We start from the raw sequence: 15,470 nt of genomic DNA on the forward strand, positions 1-15,470 counted from the left end.
CTTTTCCTGGCACTTGTTTTCTAAGTGTCTGTGACCAAAATGTGCTGGCCAGCCTCGGCAAGGGAATTGTTCCAGGCAGTGCCTCATGGCGTGGTGGCACATGAGGGTCGGGGTTAAGGCCCCTGGACTTGGCAGCGCAGACCACGTAGCCTGGCTAGGGAGTGCAGGTGCCGCCTGCAGATTGAACAGCAAGGCTGTTGAGCTTAGGCTGCGACTGCTCCGACACCTACAGAAGCTGCCAGGTGCCAGGTGATGGTTGGACTCCCTGAGCCGAGAACAGCCGGCTGTCGTCCCTGCGAAAGGCTGGTGCTGGTCCTGGTCCCCGCAGCTGTGCGGCTGTGCCTGTTTTCACCCTTAAGGAAGGCCAGGCTTCCCTGTGGGGGGCAGTGATGAGCAGGAGATGAGATGCCTTCAGTAGAGCTAGTTCTTGCAGTGGGCAAGTTCTCTCTGACATCCTATGCTCTGAGTCCCCAGGCCCACCTCCCCTGAGCTCCTGTGGCCTGGGGTGGGTCACAGGGAGCAACGTGGGTTGGAGCGCAGCTGGGGACTTCGGGCCAGAGGCCAAGTTGGAGTCCCAAGGAGGTGCATCCCTGGGCAGGGCACCTGGCCGGCTTGCACCCCTGAGCCCCTGGGCCTCCCCTCCAGCTGCTGGTGGATGAAGCCATGGCAGGCAGGTGATACCTACAAGTCATAGATCCAAGCATCTGCCTGCCACCACCCAGGTCAAGCCTCGGCAGGTGCTGCTGAGGGAGCCATCCCAGATGAGAGACTGTCACAGTCGTGTGCCTGCAGATCCCTAGGCCTGGACTGGGGCCCCCAACACCAAGGCTGGCGAAACCAGCCACATGGGGCTGGGGACCAAGGTGGAGGTGTGGGCTGGCCTTCACCACCATGTTGTCTCTGAGCAGCTGTTTTGCCTCTCTGGGGTTAGGAGCAAGTTCTGGCTTCAGAGAGATGGGCAGGGAGGGTCCAACCATACATGAGGCATTGTGGTCTGTGCTGGGCCCAGGGGGCTGGTGGAGGGCCAGAGGTGTGGGTATCTCTGCGGGCACATGGCAGCTGGAATCTGGCCTGGGGGAGGTCAGTGGAAGGGCCTGTATGCAGAGCTTGGGTTAGGTTATTCATTGTGAGGCACAAGGCAGGACCAGGAGCAAGTGTACTGCAGAGAGGTGGCTTTGTTTTGTGGACAAGTGTGGCTTGTCCCATGCTGGAGCTGGCCAAGACATGTCAGGGATTCAAGCAGGAGGGTGTTTCCATGCTAGAGCAGGTAGAGGAGTCAAAGGCAGAACTTGGTGACTGTGACCTAAAGCTGTTTTCTCACCGGTGAAGCTGAGGTGTCAGACTTAAGTGCTTTGATGGCGCTTTACAGGCTCCTGCCTTGTGCCAGGTACTTGGACCTTGTGGTTCCCTGAATCTCCACTCTCCCACCCACCCGCCTTTGGTTTGAGGAAGGTGGGTGGGCTGGCCCAATTCCTGTAAGAACCACAAGCCGAGAACATGTTCTACCGACTCTGCCGTGGTGCAGGCTAGTTCCAGCATCCCCCTTGTGTGGGGCTTGCAGGCTGAGTTGTGTGGGGAGGGTCTCCTGGGGATCCGGTCCTAGTCCCAAAGTGTTCATCCATGCAGGCAGGTTAAGCCATATATATGGACAGCTGGGAGCTCAGGCTGTCTGTTCTGTAAGGTCGTAAGGTTATTGATGTCCCTTTTTTTTTTTTTTAAGTTTATTTTTTTATGGGACACCTGGGTGGCTCAGTGGGTTGGGCTTCTGCCTTTGGGTCAGGTCATGATCTGGGTCCTGGGATCGAGTCCTGCATCGGGCTCCTTGCTCATCAGGGAGCCTGCTTCTCCCTCTGCCTGCCACTCCCCCTGCTTTGTGCTCTCTCTGTCTGTCAAATAAATAAATAAAATCTTTAAAAAAAAAAAAAAAAAGGGTATCAGGACCCTGAGCTCATGACCTGAGTCGAAGGTAGATGCTTAACCCACTGAGCCACCCAGGCGTCCTGTTGATGTCCCTTATATTTAACCTAGGCTATGCCATGGAGCCATTTGGAGAACTTTTAAAAAGTACTCAGGCCCAGACCTTACCTGTGATCAACTATGTCAGGATCTGCTCTTCTCAAAGATTCCCAATGATTCTGACACACAGGGGCATCAGATGCTAGGACTGAGCTCATGGCTCCATGAAGCCCTTCTGTACACTGAGCTAGGGGCCTGATGTGCTTGGGGCTCAGCCAGTGTGGGTCTCCCCCCAGCTTAGGGGGTCACCTGGCTGGGCCCAGGCCAGTGGTGTCCACACGAGTTCTGCTCACATGCTCCTTGTCCCCTCTCCTAGGTCACCTCCGCGAAGCCCCCTCCCCGCTTATGATACATTCCCCCCAGATGCCACCGTTCCAGAGCCTAACCCACCAGTCGCCACCCCAGCAAAACGTTCAGCCTAAGAAGCAGGTAAAGGGCAGGGCTGGGCCACAGCCCTCAGGGCCAGGTGCGGGCCGGTGCCAGAGGCACCCACCTGCCTCACCGGCCACTGTGCCTGTGCCGTCCCAGGAGCTGCGTGCGGCCTCTGTGGTCCAGCCCCAGCCCCTGGTGGTGGTGAAGGAGGAGAAGATCCACTCACCCATCATTCGCAGCGAGCCTTTCAGCCCCTCACTGCGGCCAGAACCCCCTAAACACCCAGAGAGCATCAAGGCACCCGTTCACCTGCCCCAACGTGAGTGCCCTCAGTGCACTGGACGGGAGCTTTCTGTGGGCTGGTTGACTCCGCCCTGCTGGGCTTGGGGGCAGGGGGGAATGGGCCCCGGCCCAGGCCCACAGCAGTTTGTGTTCCAGGGCCTGAGATGAAGCCTGTGGACGTCGGGAGGCCTGTGATCCGGCCCCCTGAGCAGAACGCACCCCCACCAGGGGCCCCCGACAAGGACAAACAGAAACAAGAGCCGAAGACGCCAGTTGCACCCAAAAAGGTAGGAACAGTGAGTCCACAAGTGTCCCCATGCCAGGGAGGCACCTTGGGGGGACGGGGTGGGGGTGCCCTCAGGCTGTGGGCTTCTCGGTGCAGCCCGACTCCCCACCCACCCTGTGGTTTCTCTGCCTGGCAGGACTTGAAAATCAAGAACATGGGCTCTTGGGCTAGCTTGGTGCAGAAGCATCCCACCACCCCGTCCTCCACAGCCAAGTCCTCGAGCGACAGCTTCGAGCAGTTCCGCCGAGCAGCCAGGGAGAAGGAGGAGCGCGAGAAGGCCCTGAAGGCGCAGGCCGAGCACGCCGAGAAGGAGAAGGAGCGGCTTCGGCAGGAGCGCATGAGGTGGGCTGGGGTCGCGGGCAGCCTGGGGCCCCTGGGGCCGCCCCCCTGCCCCCTGTGCTGACCGGCAGCTCTGCCCTGCTCTGCCGCGCCCAGGAGCCGAGAGGATGAGGATGCGCTGGAGCAGGCCCGGCGGGCCCACGAGGAGGCGCGGCGCCGCCAGGAGCAGCAGCAGCAGCAGCGGCAGGAGCAGCAGCAGCAGCAGCAGCAGCAGGCCGCCGCCGTGGCCGCTGCCGCCGCCCCCCAGGCCCAGAGCTCCCAGCCCCAGTCCATGCTGGACCAGCAGAGGGAGTTGGCCCGAAAGCGGGAGCAGGAGCGGAGGCGCCGGGAGGCGGTGAGTCGGGGACCTCTGGGTGGGGGTCCAGCGTTGGAGGGGCTTGGAAAGGGGACCGGGAACCTCAGGGTGAAGGCAGTCACTCTCTGAGAGGCGGGGTGGGCGGGGGGCTCCCGCTGGCCTGCACTGTGCTGGCCTCGGGCTCTCACAGGTGGCTCAGGCTCACACAATCAGTGTTGGGAGGTTCCTGGGTGTGGGCCCCGAGGGCCTGGCCAGTGCTGGGGTTGGGGGGGGGGAGCTTGGAAGCTGCAGTAAGGGTAGGGCACCTAGTCTCACTCCCTCCCTCCCTCCCTCCCTCCTCTCCCCTCCAGATGGCAGCTACCATTGACATGAATTTCCAGAGTGATCTATTGTCAATATTTGAAGAAAATCTTTTCTGAGAGCACCTAGGTGACTTCTGACTTTGATTTTCTGGCGAAACGTTGACTCTCCATAGTGTTAGGGGCGGCAGTGGAGGCGGTAGCAGCGGCAAGGGGGTGGCTCCGGGCCTGGCCCTCCTGCATGCTGTGCCCGGGGCAGGCCTGACGGGCAGCTGAGGATCGCAGAGCCTGTCTGCCTTACAGCCAGCCGGACGTCCCGCCACCCACCACCCCCTCACAGGACGTCGGCTCAGAGCACGCCTCTCCACGAGCAAGTGCCGGCCAGATCCAAGCCGCGCGTCCCCGCGTGCGGGGCAGAGGTCCTGCTCTCCGCCAAATGTCTACACAGTATACACAGGACATTGTTGCTGCCGCCACCGTGACTGGTTTTCTGTCCCCGAGAACGTGACGTTCGTGACGTCCTGCCCACCAGGAGTCCTTCCCCCACACCCCAGCCACCACCGCCCGCTCCCAGGAGGCCAGGGCAGGCCCGAGCGAGCTGGAGGCGGGCGAGGGCGCCGGCCCACCCCCTTGCTGGCACTGACTTTGCCTTGAACAGACCCCACCCCTCCCCTCCCCCCACAAGCCTTTAATCGAGAGCCGCTCTCTGTAAGTGTTCGCTTGTGCAAAAGGGAATAGTGCCGTGGAGGTGTGTGTGTGTCCATGGCAATTTGGAGCAAGGTGACTGTCACACGCGCGTGTGTGGGCCGGCCTCGCCCAGTGAGTGAGGCCACCAACCAAAGTCAGTTCCTTCCCACCTGTGTTTCTGGGTTGTTTTTTTTTTTTTTTTCTATATATATATTTTTTGTTGGATTCTATTTTATTTTTAATTCTCTCTTCTCCTCCAGACACAATGGCACTGCTTATCTCCGAAATGGTGTGATCGTCTCCTCATTGAGCGGCGGCTGCCACCGCGCTGTGGGTAGTGTGTGACCGTGGCTGTACTGTGTAGTGAACATAGTTGGCATATCTTTGTTTGAAGTTTGTTGGTGACTCCACCAAACTGGTGTAAAAAAACTCAAAAAAAAAAAACCCACAAAAAACAAAACACACAAAACACAAAAAAAACTGCCTATATTTTACTCAGTTTCAAACTTTATTAGTCAGTTTTTAATTATAAAGCCATGTTTTCTTTTCCCTCCCCACCCCTGTTTGTTTTTAATGTCAAATCTGTTTGAGTTGTGTTTTTTTTTTTTTTTTTTAACCAGGAAAGGAAGGGCCAGGGGACGAGGCAGGCACCGGGGGCTGGGGGGCCACAGACCCCTGAGGTAGAGGCTCCCCACCCAGCCTGACCAGCCGGCTGCCCCTTCCCCCACCCCCACCCCTTTTTTTTTTAATTTTATAATTGGAGCCCTTGGTGAGGTTACGTGTGCCATGAGATCCCACTCTACACCACGACGCTGGTGCCTCAGTGTTGGCCAAACTCTGGAGTCACTGACTGGTTTGACTTTCATACGGTGAATATGCATTTGGTCTGTACTGATCATGGAATAAACACATCTCTCTTTTTTAATGCTGGCGTCTTCCTGACATTTCTTTGTGAACCACCTGTTGCCTAGGCTAGGCCCAGGGGACCCCCCGGGATCCCCAACCACCTTTGTACAAGAACTACCATCGGGCCACCTTGCCCATCTTCCATGACCAAGCTGAAGCTGTGACAGGGAGCCCAGGTACCCATTCTTCCTGTGGACCCTGGCCTTCTAGGTGGGTGATGTGCTCCAGCAGAACCTGGCCAAACTCCAGACAGTATTCTTCCCCCTCGCCCTTCTCCATCCTGGTCCCCCACTCACCAGAGGACTTGGGCCGCTTCTCCCACCTCGCCTGCCTCTACCTTAACTACTCCTTTCATTTAAGCTCAGGGTTAACCAGATGTTCTTAGATAAGTGTACACCCCCCCCCAACCAGGATCCTCACCTCCCACGCATGTAGACACGCACCCACACATTCCCTTCCAAGAGAGCCCACCATGTGGCTGCCCGTGTGCCCACCAGCGTGCCACAAGGTAAGGGCGGCACTCGAGTGGTCCCTAGGATGTAAGATGAAAGTGTATCATTTATGTGCGCACAGACACAAACTGAAACATTTCTAGCACTGTTTATTAACCCTTATTCCCCTTTGTTTTTCAGCCAGAAAAGCCCTTGTATCATCTTGTGTTTGGGATCTGGGAAACCTGGCAAGGGTGTAGTTCAGGCATCCAGCCAGAGGCCCCCAGATGCCTCCCTCCCCCTGCCCCCACGCCCCAGCAGGCACTTCCTCATGTGCCACTGTGCTGGTTCAAGTGGGACTTATATTTTGGTTCTTTGGGGTTTCTTCCATCTTGTCCCGCCCCCTCATTTCTGTTCCGTGTTTTGTTTGGTAACTTCCCCAGGCCAGGTCCGACTGTTTAGCTGGAGAAATGGTTTTTGTCTGCACCTTCTAAAGATTTAACTCTGCCATGGCCCTCTCCACACCTTCCTGATGGGTGTTTCTCTAACTGGGTTGTAATTAGAACTTGGATCTATTTAATTTCTCTGGCCATTTCCCACTCCCTCCCACAGTACTAGAAATCTTAGTCCTATACAAGAGTAAGAGGTGTGTACAAGCCCCCACTGTACTGTATGCACGGATCGCTTGGCCAATAATTATGTCAGTGAATCTGAGACTTGTATTAAACACTTTAGACATTTGTAGAAGGGAATTCGTAGACTTTTCACTTATATACTAAAGTTTTTTTTTTTTTTTTTGTGCAGTTCTCATTGCAAAAATAAACATTTGTACTGAATATAAAATTACCATCCTGTGACTGCCGCTTTTTGTTTTGAGGGTAGAGCTGGGGGTAGGGGGATGGTGAGAGTCAGTTTTGCGTTAGCAGAGGAAGAAGGGAGATCCCCAGACACTCCCTAGCCACGCAGCCAGATTAGAGGACTTGGGAGGGATACCGCGATCATCCAGTGGTTGGAAAACTGATTTGATGGAAAGTGTAAACGAAACCAAAGCTATGTTACAGGCTAATCGTGCAAGAAAAGAAAGGTACTAAGTACAGGGAGAACAAACCTTAGTACAATGCTGGTCGTGTAATCATAGCGTCTACCCGACGCTGAGATATACATTGTTTACTGAGGCGGAACCACATAAACCACCATTCCCCTTTACTAGGAACCCACAGACTTAATTATGGTCCCAGGACAGTGTAATGTTTAGCAGCCGGAACAATACAAAGGTAAGATTAGCAATGGGAGGTGACGAAAACAATGGAGTGCTTAAAGTTAAAGGAAACCAATAGGAACACTAAAAACGGGTAGGGCCTGTCCAATGGTGATGACAGTCGATGCAATACTTAATGCCCCAAATTGGTCATCAGGAAATAGCCACACGAGCGCGTTGCGAGATACCTGGATAACGACCAGAAGAAAGCTAAAAGCATTCCGATGGCCGCCTCCGGGCGGAAGGAGAGGTGGAGCCCGAGATTGTTGCTTTTTTCTGTAAGTCCTGTTCAGCAAGCTGTGTAGCTTTAGGCAAATGACTTAATCCCCGAATTTCGGGTTCGTGGTCTGTAATACAGGGATGTGATAATAGTACCTACACTTAATGGGGGTGTTATACGGGTTAAACGATGAGTGACCCTGAAACGTTCAGGATCTTCGGGGAAGGTTGCAAAACAGGAGGAGGAAGCTGGCCGGGTCGGGCCTCTCGCCCGACCTTGCCCCACTTCCTCTTTCAGACAGAGCTCCAGTGGCTCAACCGGCCCGGTCCTCCGGCTCCCGGGCCGGGCCTGCCTTCTAGAAGTCCAAGAGTCTCCCGGTCTTCATTGGTCGGCACCGGCGGAGCCCGGGCCTCAACACTCGCCGATTGGCTGCCGGGCGAGACCTGTCGCCAGCACGTAAATAACCACCGCCCTCCAATCACAGCCGTGTAGGGGCGGGCCGACGACGGGCCCGCTGGACTAACGAGGCCCGCGCGGGGTCGAGGCCATTGGACGCGCCGTTAGAACCAGGCCTGGGTGAGGGTGCTGCTAGGTCTCTCCCAGCCAGGCCAAGGACAGGGTCGCGCGCTCCAGGAAGGGGAGCTCTCGGAGGGCGGCGGCAGGGCCCCCCCCCCGCCGAGGCCTCCTCGGCTTGCGGCGACCGCCCGCGACTCCCTCCTAATCCCAGCCAAAGCACTACCTGTCCCCCTCCTTCCGCTTCCGGGCCCGCCTTCCCCGCCATATTAGATTCCGGCCCCGCCGCCCCGTCTCATTGGCCCGGACCCAGGCCGATCCCCAGCTTATTGGCCCAGCCCTCGCACCCAAACCCTCCCGGCCAGCCTTAGGACCTTCTCCCGCCCAGCTTCAGGCCCCGCCCCACCTGGGCTCCACCCTCTCCCCGCCCACCCTTTAAGCCACGCCCCAGTCCTGTAACGCCTCTAGGCCAAGTTGGGTCTAAGTTTCTGGCTCATAGGCCGCACCTAACCTGCATTGCTCCGCCCCTTCGCTTCAGGCTCCGCCCATTTCGCCCAGGTACCCCTCCGGCCCCGACGTTGGTACACATATCAATCTCCCCCTACACTTCAGATCCCTACCCACCGCGGGCGGGAGTCCTACTAGACCCCGCCCCTTGTTAAGCCCCGCCCAAGTCTGCCTAGGCCCCGCCCGCAATTCGCATCCCTTCTCCCCAAGGCTCCTCCCCAGGCACCGAAGCCCGGTCCTCACAGGCTCCATCCCCTCACCCCATCCTGTTCGCTGTCGCCGTCGCGCCCAGGTGTTTACCTGGTACTTAGGTGAGTCGTCTGCGGTGGCGGTTTCGGTCTAAGCCTCCCGCCTCTTCTCTCGGAGCGTTCCTCAAGCCTCGAAGGCACGGAGGGGCCCCGGACCAAAGGCGGTGGGCTCCCCAGCCCGGGTCCCGCCTCGGTGCGGCTGCCTGCGCCCCCCGCCCACACCCCCAAAGGCAGCGTCGAAGTCGTCCCGGGTCGCGGCGACATGCCCGAGCTGGTGGTGACAGCGCTACTGGCGCCGTCGCGCCTCACTCTGAAGCTGCTGCGCGCCTTCATGTGGAGCCTCGTGTTCTCCGCCGCGCTGGTGGCCGCCGCCGTCTATGGCTGCATCGCGTTCACACACGTGCTGTGCCGGCCCCGGCGCGGCTGCTGCGGGCGCCCCCGGAGCACCCCACCCGCCTGTCTGAGCGACCCCACCCTGGGCGAACACTGCTTCCTGACCCTGAAGGTGAGCGCGCGCGCGCCCCGGGGCAGGGGGGAGGGGTGTGTGGCCGTCGGGGCTTGGTGGGGGTGGGGGGGCGTCGAGCAGCCCGGGAGGTCGGGCCCTGTAGGGCTGGGGCGGGCGGGGTGTGCAGACAGCAAATGGTTGAATCCAAATCTGGGTCTGCACGTGGCTGGGGTGTTCAAGCCTAGCGAGGAAGGGTTCCCCAGGTCTCGGACTGTGCCCTCCCCCAGAGCTCGGGCCTGCGCCTGCACTATGTCTCCGCCGGACGTGGCAATGGGCCCCTCATGCTGTTTCTGCACGGCTTCCCAGAGAACTGGTAGGTCTGAAGCCCAGGGTCCTGGGGCACACAAGGCTGGAGGTGAAGCTGGAGGTGGAGCTCGGACCACCAGGGCATCCAGGAGGCAGGCACGCGGGCTGGGTAGACTGGGGGCACAAAGCATCCAGATGGGGTGCTAGAGGACAGGGGTGCTGTCTACAGGAGGAGGGCCTGAAGGGATATGGGACAAAGAGGTCTTGGATCCAGAGCACAGCTGACCTTGCCCTCAGCCTGGGGTTCCCCCATCTTCCTTTCTGGGAAGCCCAGGGCAGCAGGAAGGTGGGGCCGGGGAAGGCCCCTGCTGGGCATAGGGTGGAGGTGCAGCCTGGGGACCCTGACAGCCTCCCTCCCCACCCGCCTGACAGGTTCTCCTGGCGCTACCAGCTTTGGGAGTTCCAGAGCCGCTTCCACGTGGTGGCTGTGGACCTACGGGGATATGGCTCCTCAAACGCCCCTCAGGATGTAGACTGTTACACCATGGACCTGCTGATGACGGACATCCAGGATGTCATCCTGGGCCTGGGTGGGGATACCCCCATCCCAGGCCTGGCCTCCCTCACCCTGCCTCACCTCTCCCTGGCATCTCACTTACACCTGTTCCTCTGCCCCTCCCCCCCGCCCCCGCCCAGGTTATTCCAAGTGCATCCTGGTAGCCCATGACTGGGGTGCGCTCCTCGCCTGGAATTTCTCCATCTACTACCCATCCCTGGTCGAGCGGATGGTAATTGTCAGCGCTGCCCCCATGTCTGTGTACCAAGGTGTGTTGGGGAGTCCAGGGTGCTGGGATAGGCCTGTGTGAAGGAGCATGTGTCTGTGTCTACGCTTCCCTGTCCACCAGTCAACACTCGAGGGGCTGGGGACACACATGACACACCCAGTCTACAGTCAATGACAGTACACTTAGGAGTGACTCACATGTTTTGAGCACCTACAGGTAACCATTGCTCTGACAAGGAGCTTGCATACAGTAACCTACACAAGCCTCCCGAGCATATGAAAGTGTTATTATCTTCGTGGTCCAGTTGGGGGAAACTGAGGCAAGAGAGGTTAAATGCCTTTCTTCTGGCAAGAAAGGTATAGATAACTAAGCAACTACAATAGCATGAGATGCCTGTCACCTCACCTGATTCTAATTCCCAGTATCATAGTCGAAGTGACACAGTGACATGGCCTCTCTTATCTTTTTTCTCTCTCTCCCTCTCTCCCTCCCTCTTTGCTGTTTTTTCTCGTCTCTCTCTGTGTCTAGACTGTCAGCTCCCCAGGGGCAAGGGAGTTTTGGCTGTTCCATTTACTGCTGTGTCTCCAGGGTTTTAAACAGGTCCTGGCATCCAGTAGGTGCTCAGTAAATATTGAAATGCATCCAGGCCTGGGCAGGGGAATCACACCAGTGGCTCTTGGGGGCTCCTGGGAGCTGCGGAGAGAGGTGCCCCCATTCTGTTGGGTACAGTGACGACTCGGCAGGGAGGGAAGATGGTACCCGGGCCAGGAGGAGTGACGAGTGTCCTCACGGGCTCAGGCAGACAGCGATGACATTCCTGAGTGTTGGAGCACCCGGGTGCCTATAGGGGTACCGGGGTGTGGGACCACCCCAGGCCCAGGCCTCACATCTGCCTTTCCCCTGCCGCCAGACTACTCTATACGTCACATCGGCCAGTTCTTCCGCTCCAACTACATTTTCCTGTTCCAGCTTCCCTGGCTGCCTGAGAAATTACTGTCCATGTCTGACTTCCAGGTGCAGTGAGGCAAAGGCTGGTGGTAGGTGGAGGGTAGTGGGTTGGGCCTGGGCAGCCTGGGCACTGAAGCCACAGTCCTGTTGTGTACCCAGATCCTGAAGACCACCCTCACACACCGCAAGAGAGGCATCCCACACTTAACCCCCAACGAGCTCGAGGCCTTCCTTTATGACTTCTCACAGCCTGGTGGTCTCACTGGGCCCCTCAACTATTACCGAAACCTCTTCAGGTGAGACCAGACCCGGCTGAAAGCGCAGGAGACTTGTGGGGGCAGGGATTTGGGGCAGTGATTCTTCTGTCTGTCTCTGTCTTGGCCATAGGAACTTCCCCCTGGAGCCCCAGGAGCTGGCCACACCCACACTCCTGCTGTGGGGAGCGAAGGACACCTACTTCGAGCAGGGGCTGGTGGGAGCCATCAGCAATCGCTTTGTGCCGGGCCGGCTGGAGGCCCACATCCTGCCGGGCGTGGGGCACTGGATCCCACAGAGCAACCCCAGGGAGATGCACGAGTACATGTGGGCCTTCTTGCAGGACCTGCTGGACTAGCGGCCCTCGCTCGCTGGCCTGTGTGCACCTGGGAGGCCGCACGGCGTACGTACAAGGGTGGACTCCCGGATCTTACACAGGCGCGGAACTCTAGGCTGCACAGAAGGGAGTCTGTGGGTGCCCTCCGGCGCACCAGCCCATAGGCTCACACACAGGTGTGCGTGTGTGTGTGTGGGTGAACAAGCACTTCAATCCTCGAGAGCCAGGTACAGCTCTCTGTGGAGCTAGATTCAGAGCGTCTTACCTCTCCCCTCCCCTGGGGCCTTACTCTTCTTGCCAATGTCAGACCCCAGAGCAGCACCAACCACAGACTCTGACCTTCCTGTCCCTGGCTTTCCTCTGCAATCCAAGTCTTCAGCTAAATGCTGCTGTGTCCAATAGGGTACCGGCAGCCACATCGGGCTGCTTCAATTTACATGCAAAGTAATGAGAAGAAAATCAATTAAAAATTCAGTTCCTCAGTCACTCTGGCCATACTTCAAGGGCTCAATTGCCACAGCAGTATAAAGCATTCAATTGGACAGTGCTGAGAAGGGTACTCCTAGAATAGGGGTATCCACACCGGGCTCCCGACCAGCTCCCCAAGGGAGGACCCTCATGTGCAAGCAGCTGGGTGTCTAGACTCCTGTCTGTTCGGGCCCTGAGCAGCTCCGACAATCTTCCCTCCAGTCTTGACTCCAGGCCTTTTAAGCTCAAGTTCTCTTGCTGCAGCCTGGGAAAGATCCCTAGGACCCCTATCTCCGATCCATGGAAAAACAGCTCTAGGCTCCGGTAGGATGGATGTGTGAGATTCTGGACTGGCCCAGGAGGGGACCAGCTCACTGAATGATCATCTGAGGTCTGAGGCCTGCCTCTCCAGCTCCTGGAATTTCTCCAAATGAACCACAGTTTCTGCTGATTCTTTCTGGGGTCCTCTGGCTCCAGCCTCCAGATGAGGGTGGTACAAGTAGAGGGTGAACCATCCAGCCCCTGGCTGGTGACAGCACTTCTATCTCCCCAGCCTTTGCCTGGCCTTGGGGGACAGTGTCATGACCTGCTGCATGATGAATCTCTCTGGGGCCCTGCAACCTCAGAAATACATTCTCTTATTCCTGGGGTGGGCCAGCCTGCTAGTCATCCCCCTCTGTCCTCTCTTGTCCCCAACAGAACATCCTTCAACTCATCATGTGTGTCAGGCACTGATCTAGGCCCTTGTGGAGTTAGCAGAGAACAGGCATGGAGGGCTGTACGAGTGTATGATGAATCGGGAAAGGCTTCCCTAGCTGGGGGACGCACTTCGGTCAGAGGCAGAAATAAGCTTAGGCTCCTGGGGTAACAATGTGGGGACTAGCGGCTGCTCGGGCAGAGTGAGGGAGGAGAAGAAGAGGCCACACAGTCGGACCGCCAGGGGCTGTGCGGAGTTTGGATTCGATTCCCAAGGGGAGCCAGGGGAGGGTTTTCAGCAGGGGAGGGACATGGCTTGCATTTTGAAAAGCTCCCTGTTGTGGCTGGACAGTCCCACGCGAGAGAGCGAGCGGGGAGACAGGCGGGGGGCTATGCACAGCCTCAGCACGGGGCGGCCTGTTAGGCCCGACGGGAGCCGGGACCCCCAGCGCCCGACCCACCCCGGGAAGCCCCCCACCACCCCTGCCAGGGTAGGAGCAGTGTCCCCCTAGGGTCGATGAGATGGGCCGGAGGGGAAGGGGACCCCGCCATCTCGGAGCCTGGGGCGAGGAGGCCTGCGGGCAGGACGAGGGCGGTGTGTCCAGGGGGCGGTGGGTCTGGCGACGGTTGCCAGGGTGACGGGGAAAGGGCTGATGGTTGACCGGAACGGGTAGCGGTTGTCTGGGTGATTGAAGGGGCCCAGGGAAGGCTGACGGGAGGCCTCGGACAGTTGCCGGGGCGACGGGTCCGCTGACGGTTGCCAGGCAACTAGAAGGCGCCGTCTTCCGCCTCCTCTGCCGCAGGCTGGAGGGAGTCAGAGTCTGGGGGGTGGGGGGGTAATTAATCGCGGTGATTGGACAGAGTCCTGGCTAGTGAGCCAATAGAGACTCGTGGCTCGGCCGAAGCCCGCCTCTCCCAGCCTGAGCCAATCCGGGCGCGCCTTTCTCCGGGCCGAGGGGCTCGGCGCGCGCATCCCTTTGAGCGGGAGATGGGACCTGGAGGGCTCGGAGTGGGGGCGGCTTCGGCTGAGGCCCCTCCCAGGCCCGGCAGCTCCCTCTCCCTGCTCTGAGCTCCTGCCTCCGAATCACCTTTCACCATTCATTCATTCATTCATTCCATTCATTCACTCATTCATTCCAGTCAGTCAGTCGGTCATTCACTCGTTCATCTGTCCCTACTACCAGCTCTAAGCCTTTGGCCGCGCACCAGAGGGGCGGGGGAGACGGAGCCGGGCTCAAGGGGAATAAGGAAGAGGGCGCTTACTTGAGGAGTGGGAGGGAAGGCTCCCTGGAGGAGGCAGCCTTGGAGCTAAACCCTACAAGGACGTGCTCCGACCCACACAAGCCTCCACGCACGGCTGATTGTGTTCCGCGAGACTGGGGGGAACTTTTGGGATGGGAAGACGTGGGATTGCAAAGGACTTCAAACATCAGGCGGGGAGCTTGATTCCCAGAGGATGCGGGCCAGCAGGGGAGGGTTCCGGACAGATCTGTGTGTTTGGAATCTTACTTGGGGGCTGGTGAGGGGGAAGGACCAGAGGCGGAAGACTGAGGGTCGGGAGGCCTGGAAGGAGGATGGGCATGTTTCGGGCAATAAAGGATGAGGCCCAAATCCAGGCTCTGGGTGAGGAGCAGATACGAAGGGAAGGCCAGAAGCCAGTTTGAGTCATGTTCAGTCCAAGGGGCCTGAATCCCTGGGGCAAGGACCTAGACACATCTGTGGATTAAAGACAAAGATGGCCAAGCGACCGTGTCTGTGTGGGATGTCAGCAGAGTGATGCCGAAGCTGGGAGAGGATGAAGTCGCCCCAGAACAGAGCAGACAACAAGACTGGAGACTAGCCCTTGGGGCCCCAACATCTAAGGGACAGGCCGAGCAGAGAAACCCCAGAGTTAGGAGGGGAAGCAGGCAAGCGTGGTGCCCAGCAGCGGTGGTGGTGGTGGGGGGGTGTCAAGGAGGAGGGGCACAGCCCATGGTGTCACAAGCTGCTGACAGATTGAGAGGACTGAGCCACACACATCCTGAGGGAGGGAATCTGAGAGCGGAGCCTGAGGACACAGGACCTGGATGTTCTGAGCACCCGGAAGCAGGAGTGAGGAGGGAAGCATGGGGACCCCAGCTGGGGGCCTAGGGGAAATAAGTGGCACATTCAAGTGGAGTAATTTGAGGCAGGTTTGCTACAGGAACCGTATACAGTGGGCAGGGTTTGGGGAAACCAAAGGGGCGAGCACCCGTGGAGAGCCATTACCATCTCCTGGTCCCCCTGACCAGACAAGGGGAAAGAAGAACGTTAGAACCCAGGGGTAGACTTATGTGCACAGGGCCTTTGGTCAAGGGACACAACCAGCTGAGGTGACCCTATGGGAAGGGATGCAGGAGGGTTAATGTCCCATTCTCTCCTTTGGCTTCATCTTCTGCCAGGGCCTCCTATTGGCCAAACCCACCTGGAAGCCAGAGGACAAGGCCGTCCATTGATGCAGTCTGTAGAGGTCAGCCTCTGGGGGCACGGAGTGGAGTGGAGAAGGGGAAGAATGAAGCAGGCATGTGCAGAGAAGCAGGGGAGAGAGGGGGC

General features: G+C 58.4%; 3 protein-coding genes across 13 annotated transcripts in view; 2 read left to right on the top strand and 1 right to left on the bottom strand.

Annotated features, from left to right (window-relative positions):
* BRD4 (bromodomain containing 4) overlaps nt 1–5,501 on the top strand; it is an 89,954-nt gene extending 84,453 nt beyond the window's left edge. For 7 of the 10 annotated variants that reach the window (XM_036089133.2, XM_036089131.2, XM_078054352.1 and 4 more), the window contains 5 exons: nt 2,333–2,707; nt 2,827–2,957; nt 3,093–3,298; nt 3,392–3,629; nt 3,941–5,501. In XM_036089133.2, coding sequence (XP_035945026.2) covers nt 2,333–2,707; nt 2,827–2,957; nt 3,093–3,298; nt 3,392–3,629; nt 3,941–4,009 — 1,019 coding nt within the window. In that variant the 3' untranslated portion in view covers nt 4,010–5,501. The remainder of the gene's footprint in view (nt 1–2,332; nt 2,708–2,826; nt 2,958–3,092; nt 3,299–3,391; nt 3,630–3,940) is intronic. The other 3 variants (XM_036089135.2, XM_036089134.2, XM_036089129.2) reach the window with 2 other exon arrangements.
* Nucleotides 5,502–6,699: 1,198 nt separating this feature from the next.
* SYDE1 (synapse defective Rho GTPase activating protein 1) overlaps nt 6,700–15,470 on the bottom strand; it is a 102,582-nt gene continuing 93,811 nt past the window's right edge. The window contains exon 9 of the transcript XR_013440879.1: nt 6,700–6,719. The gene's annotated coding sequence lies outside the window, so the exon portion shown is untranslated. The remainder of the gene's footprint in view (nt 6,720–15,470) is intronic.
* Nucleotides 7,895–12,221, top strand: EPHX3 (epoxide hydrolase 3). 2 transcript variants are annotated; one of them, XM_078054382.1, is made up of 8 exons: nt 7,895–7,967; nt 8,622–9,164; nt 9,368–9,477; nt 9,843–10,000; nt 10,107–10,235; nt 11,106–11,209; nt 11,303–11,439; nt 11,531–12,221. In XM_078054382.1, exons 2-8 carry the CDS (start codon nt 8,922–8,924, stop codon nt 11,754–11,756), a joined length of 1,107 nt encoding a protein of 368 aa, XP_077910508.1. In that variant the 5' UTR covers nt 7,895–7,967; nt 8,622–8,921; the 3' UTR covers nt 11,757–12,221. The 2 variants fall into 2 exon arrangements, with proteins under 2 accessions (XP_077910508.1, XP_035945041.1); XM_036089148.2 differs by having other exon boundaries at nt 7,897–7,967; nt 9,392–9,477.

The sequence above is a fragment of the Halichoerus grypus genome, chromosome 1 (assembly GCF_964656455.1).
Source record: "Halichoerus grypus chromosome 1, mHalGry1.hap1.1, whole genome shotgun sequence".
Taxonomy (NCBI): Eukaryota; Metazoa; Chordata; class Mammalia; order Carnivora; family Phocidae; genus Halichoerus; species Halichoerus grypus.

Excerpts from the sequence above, each read along its gene's own strand:
- EPHX3 (XM_078054382.1), top strand. The coding sequence starts at position 8,922 with ATGCCCGAGCTGGTGGTGACAGCGCTACTGGCGCCGTCGCGCCTCACT. Across the intron at positions 10,001-10,106 it reads GGATGTCATCCTGGGCCTGG|GTTATTCCAAGTGCATCCTG; the intron begins GTGGGGATACCC and ends GCCCCCGCCCAG. Across the intron at positions 11,440-11,530 it reads TATTACCGAAACCTCTTCAG|GAACTTCCCCCTGGAGCCCC; the intron begins GTGAGACCAGAC and ends TCTTGGCCATAG.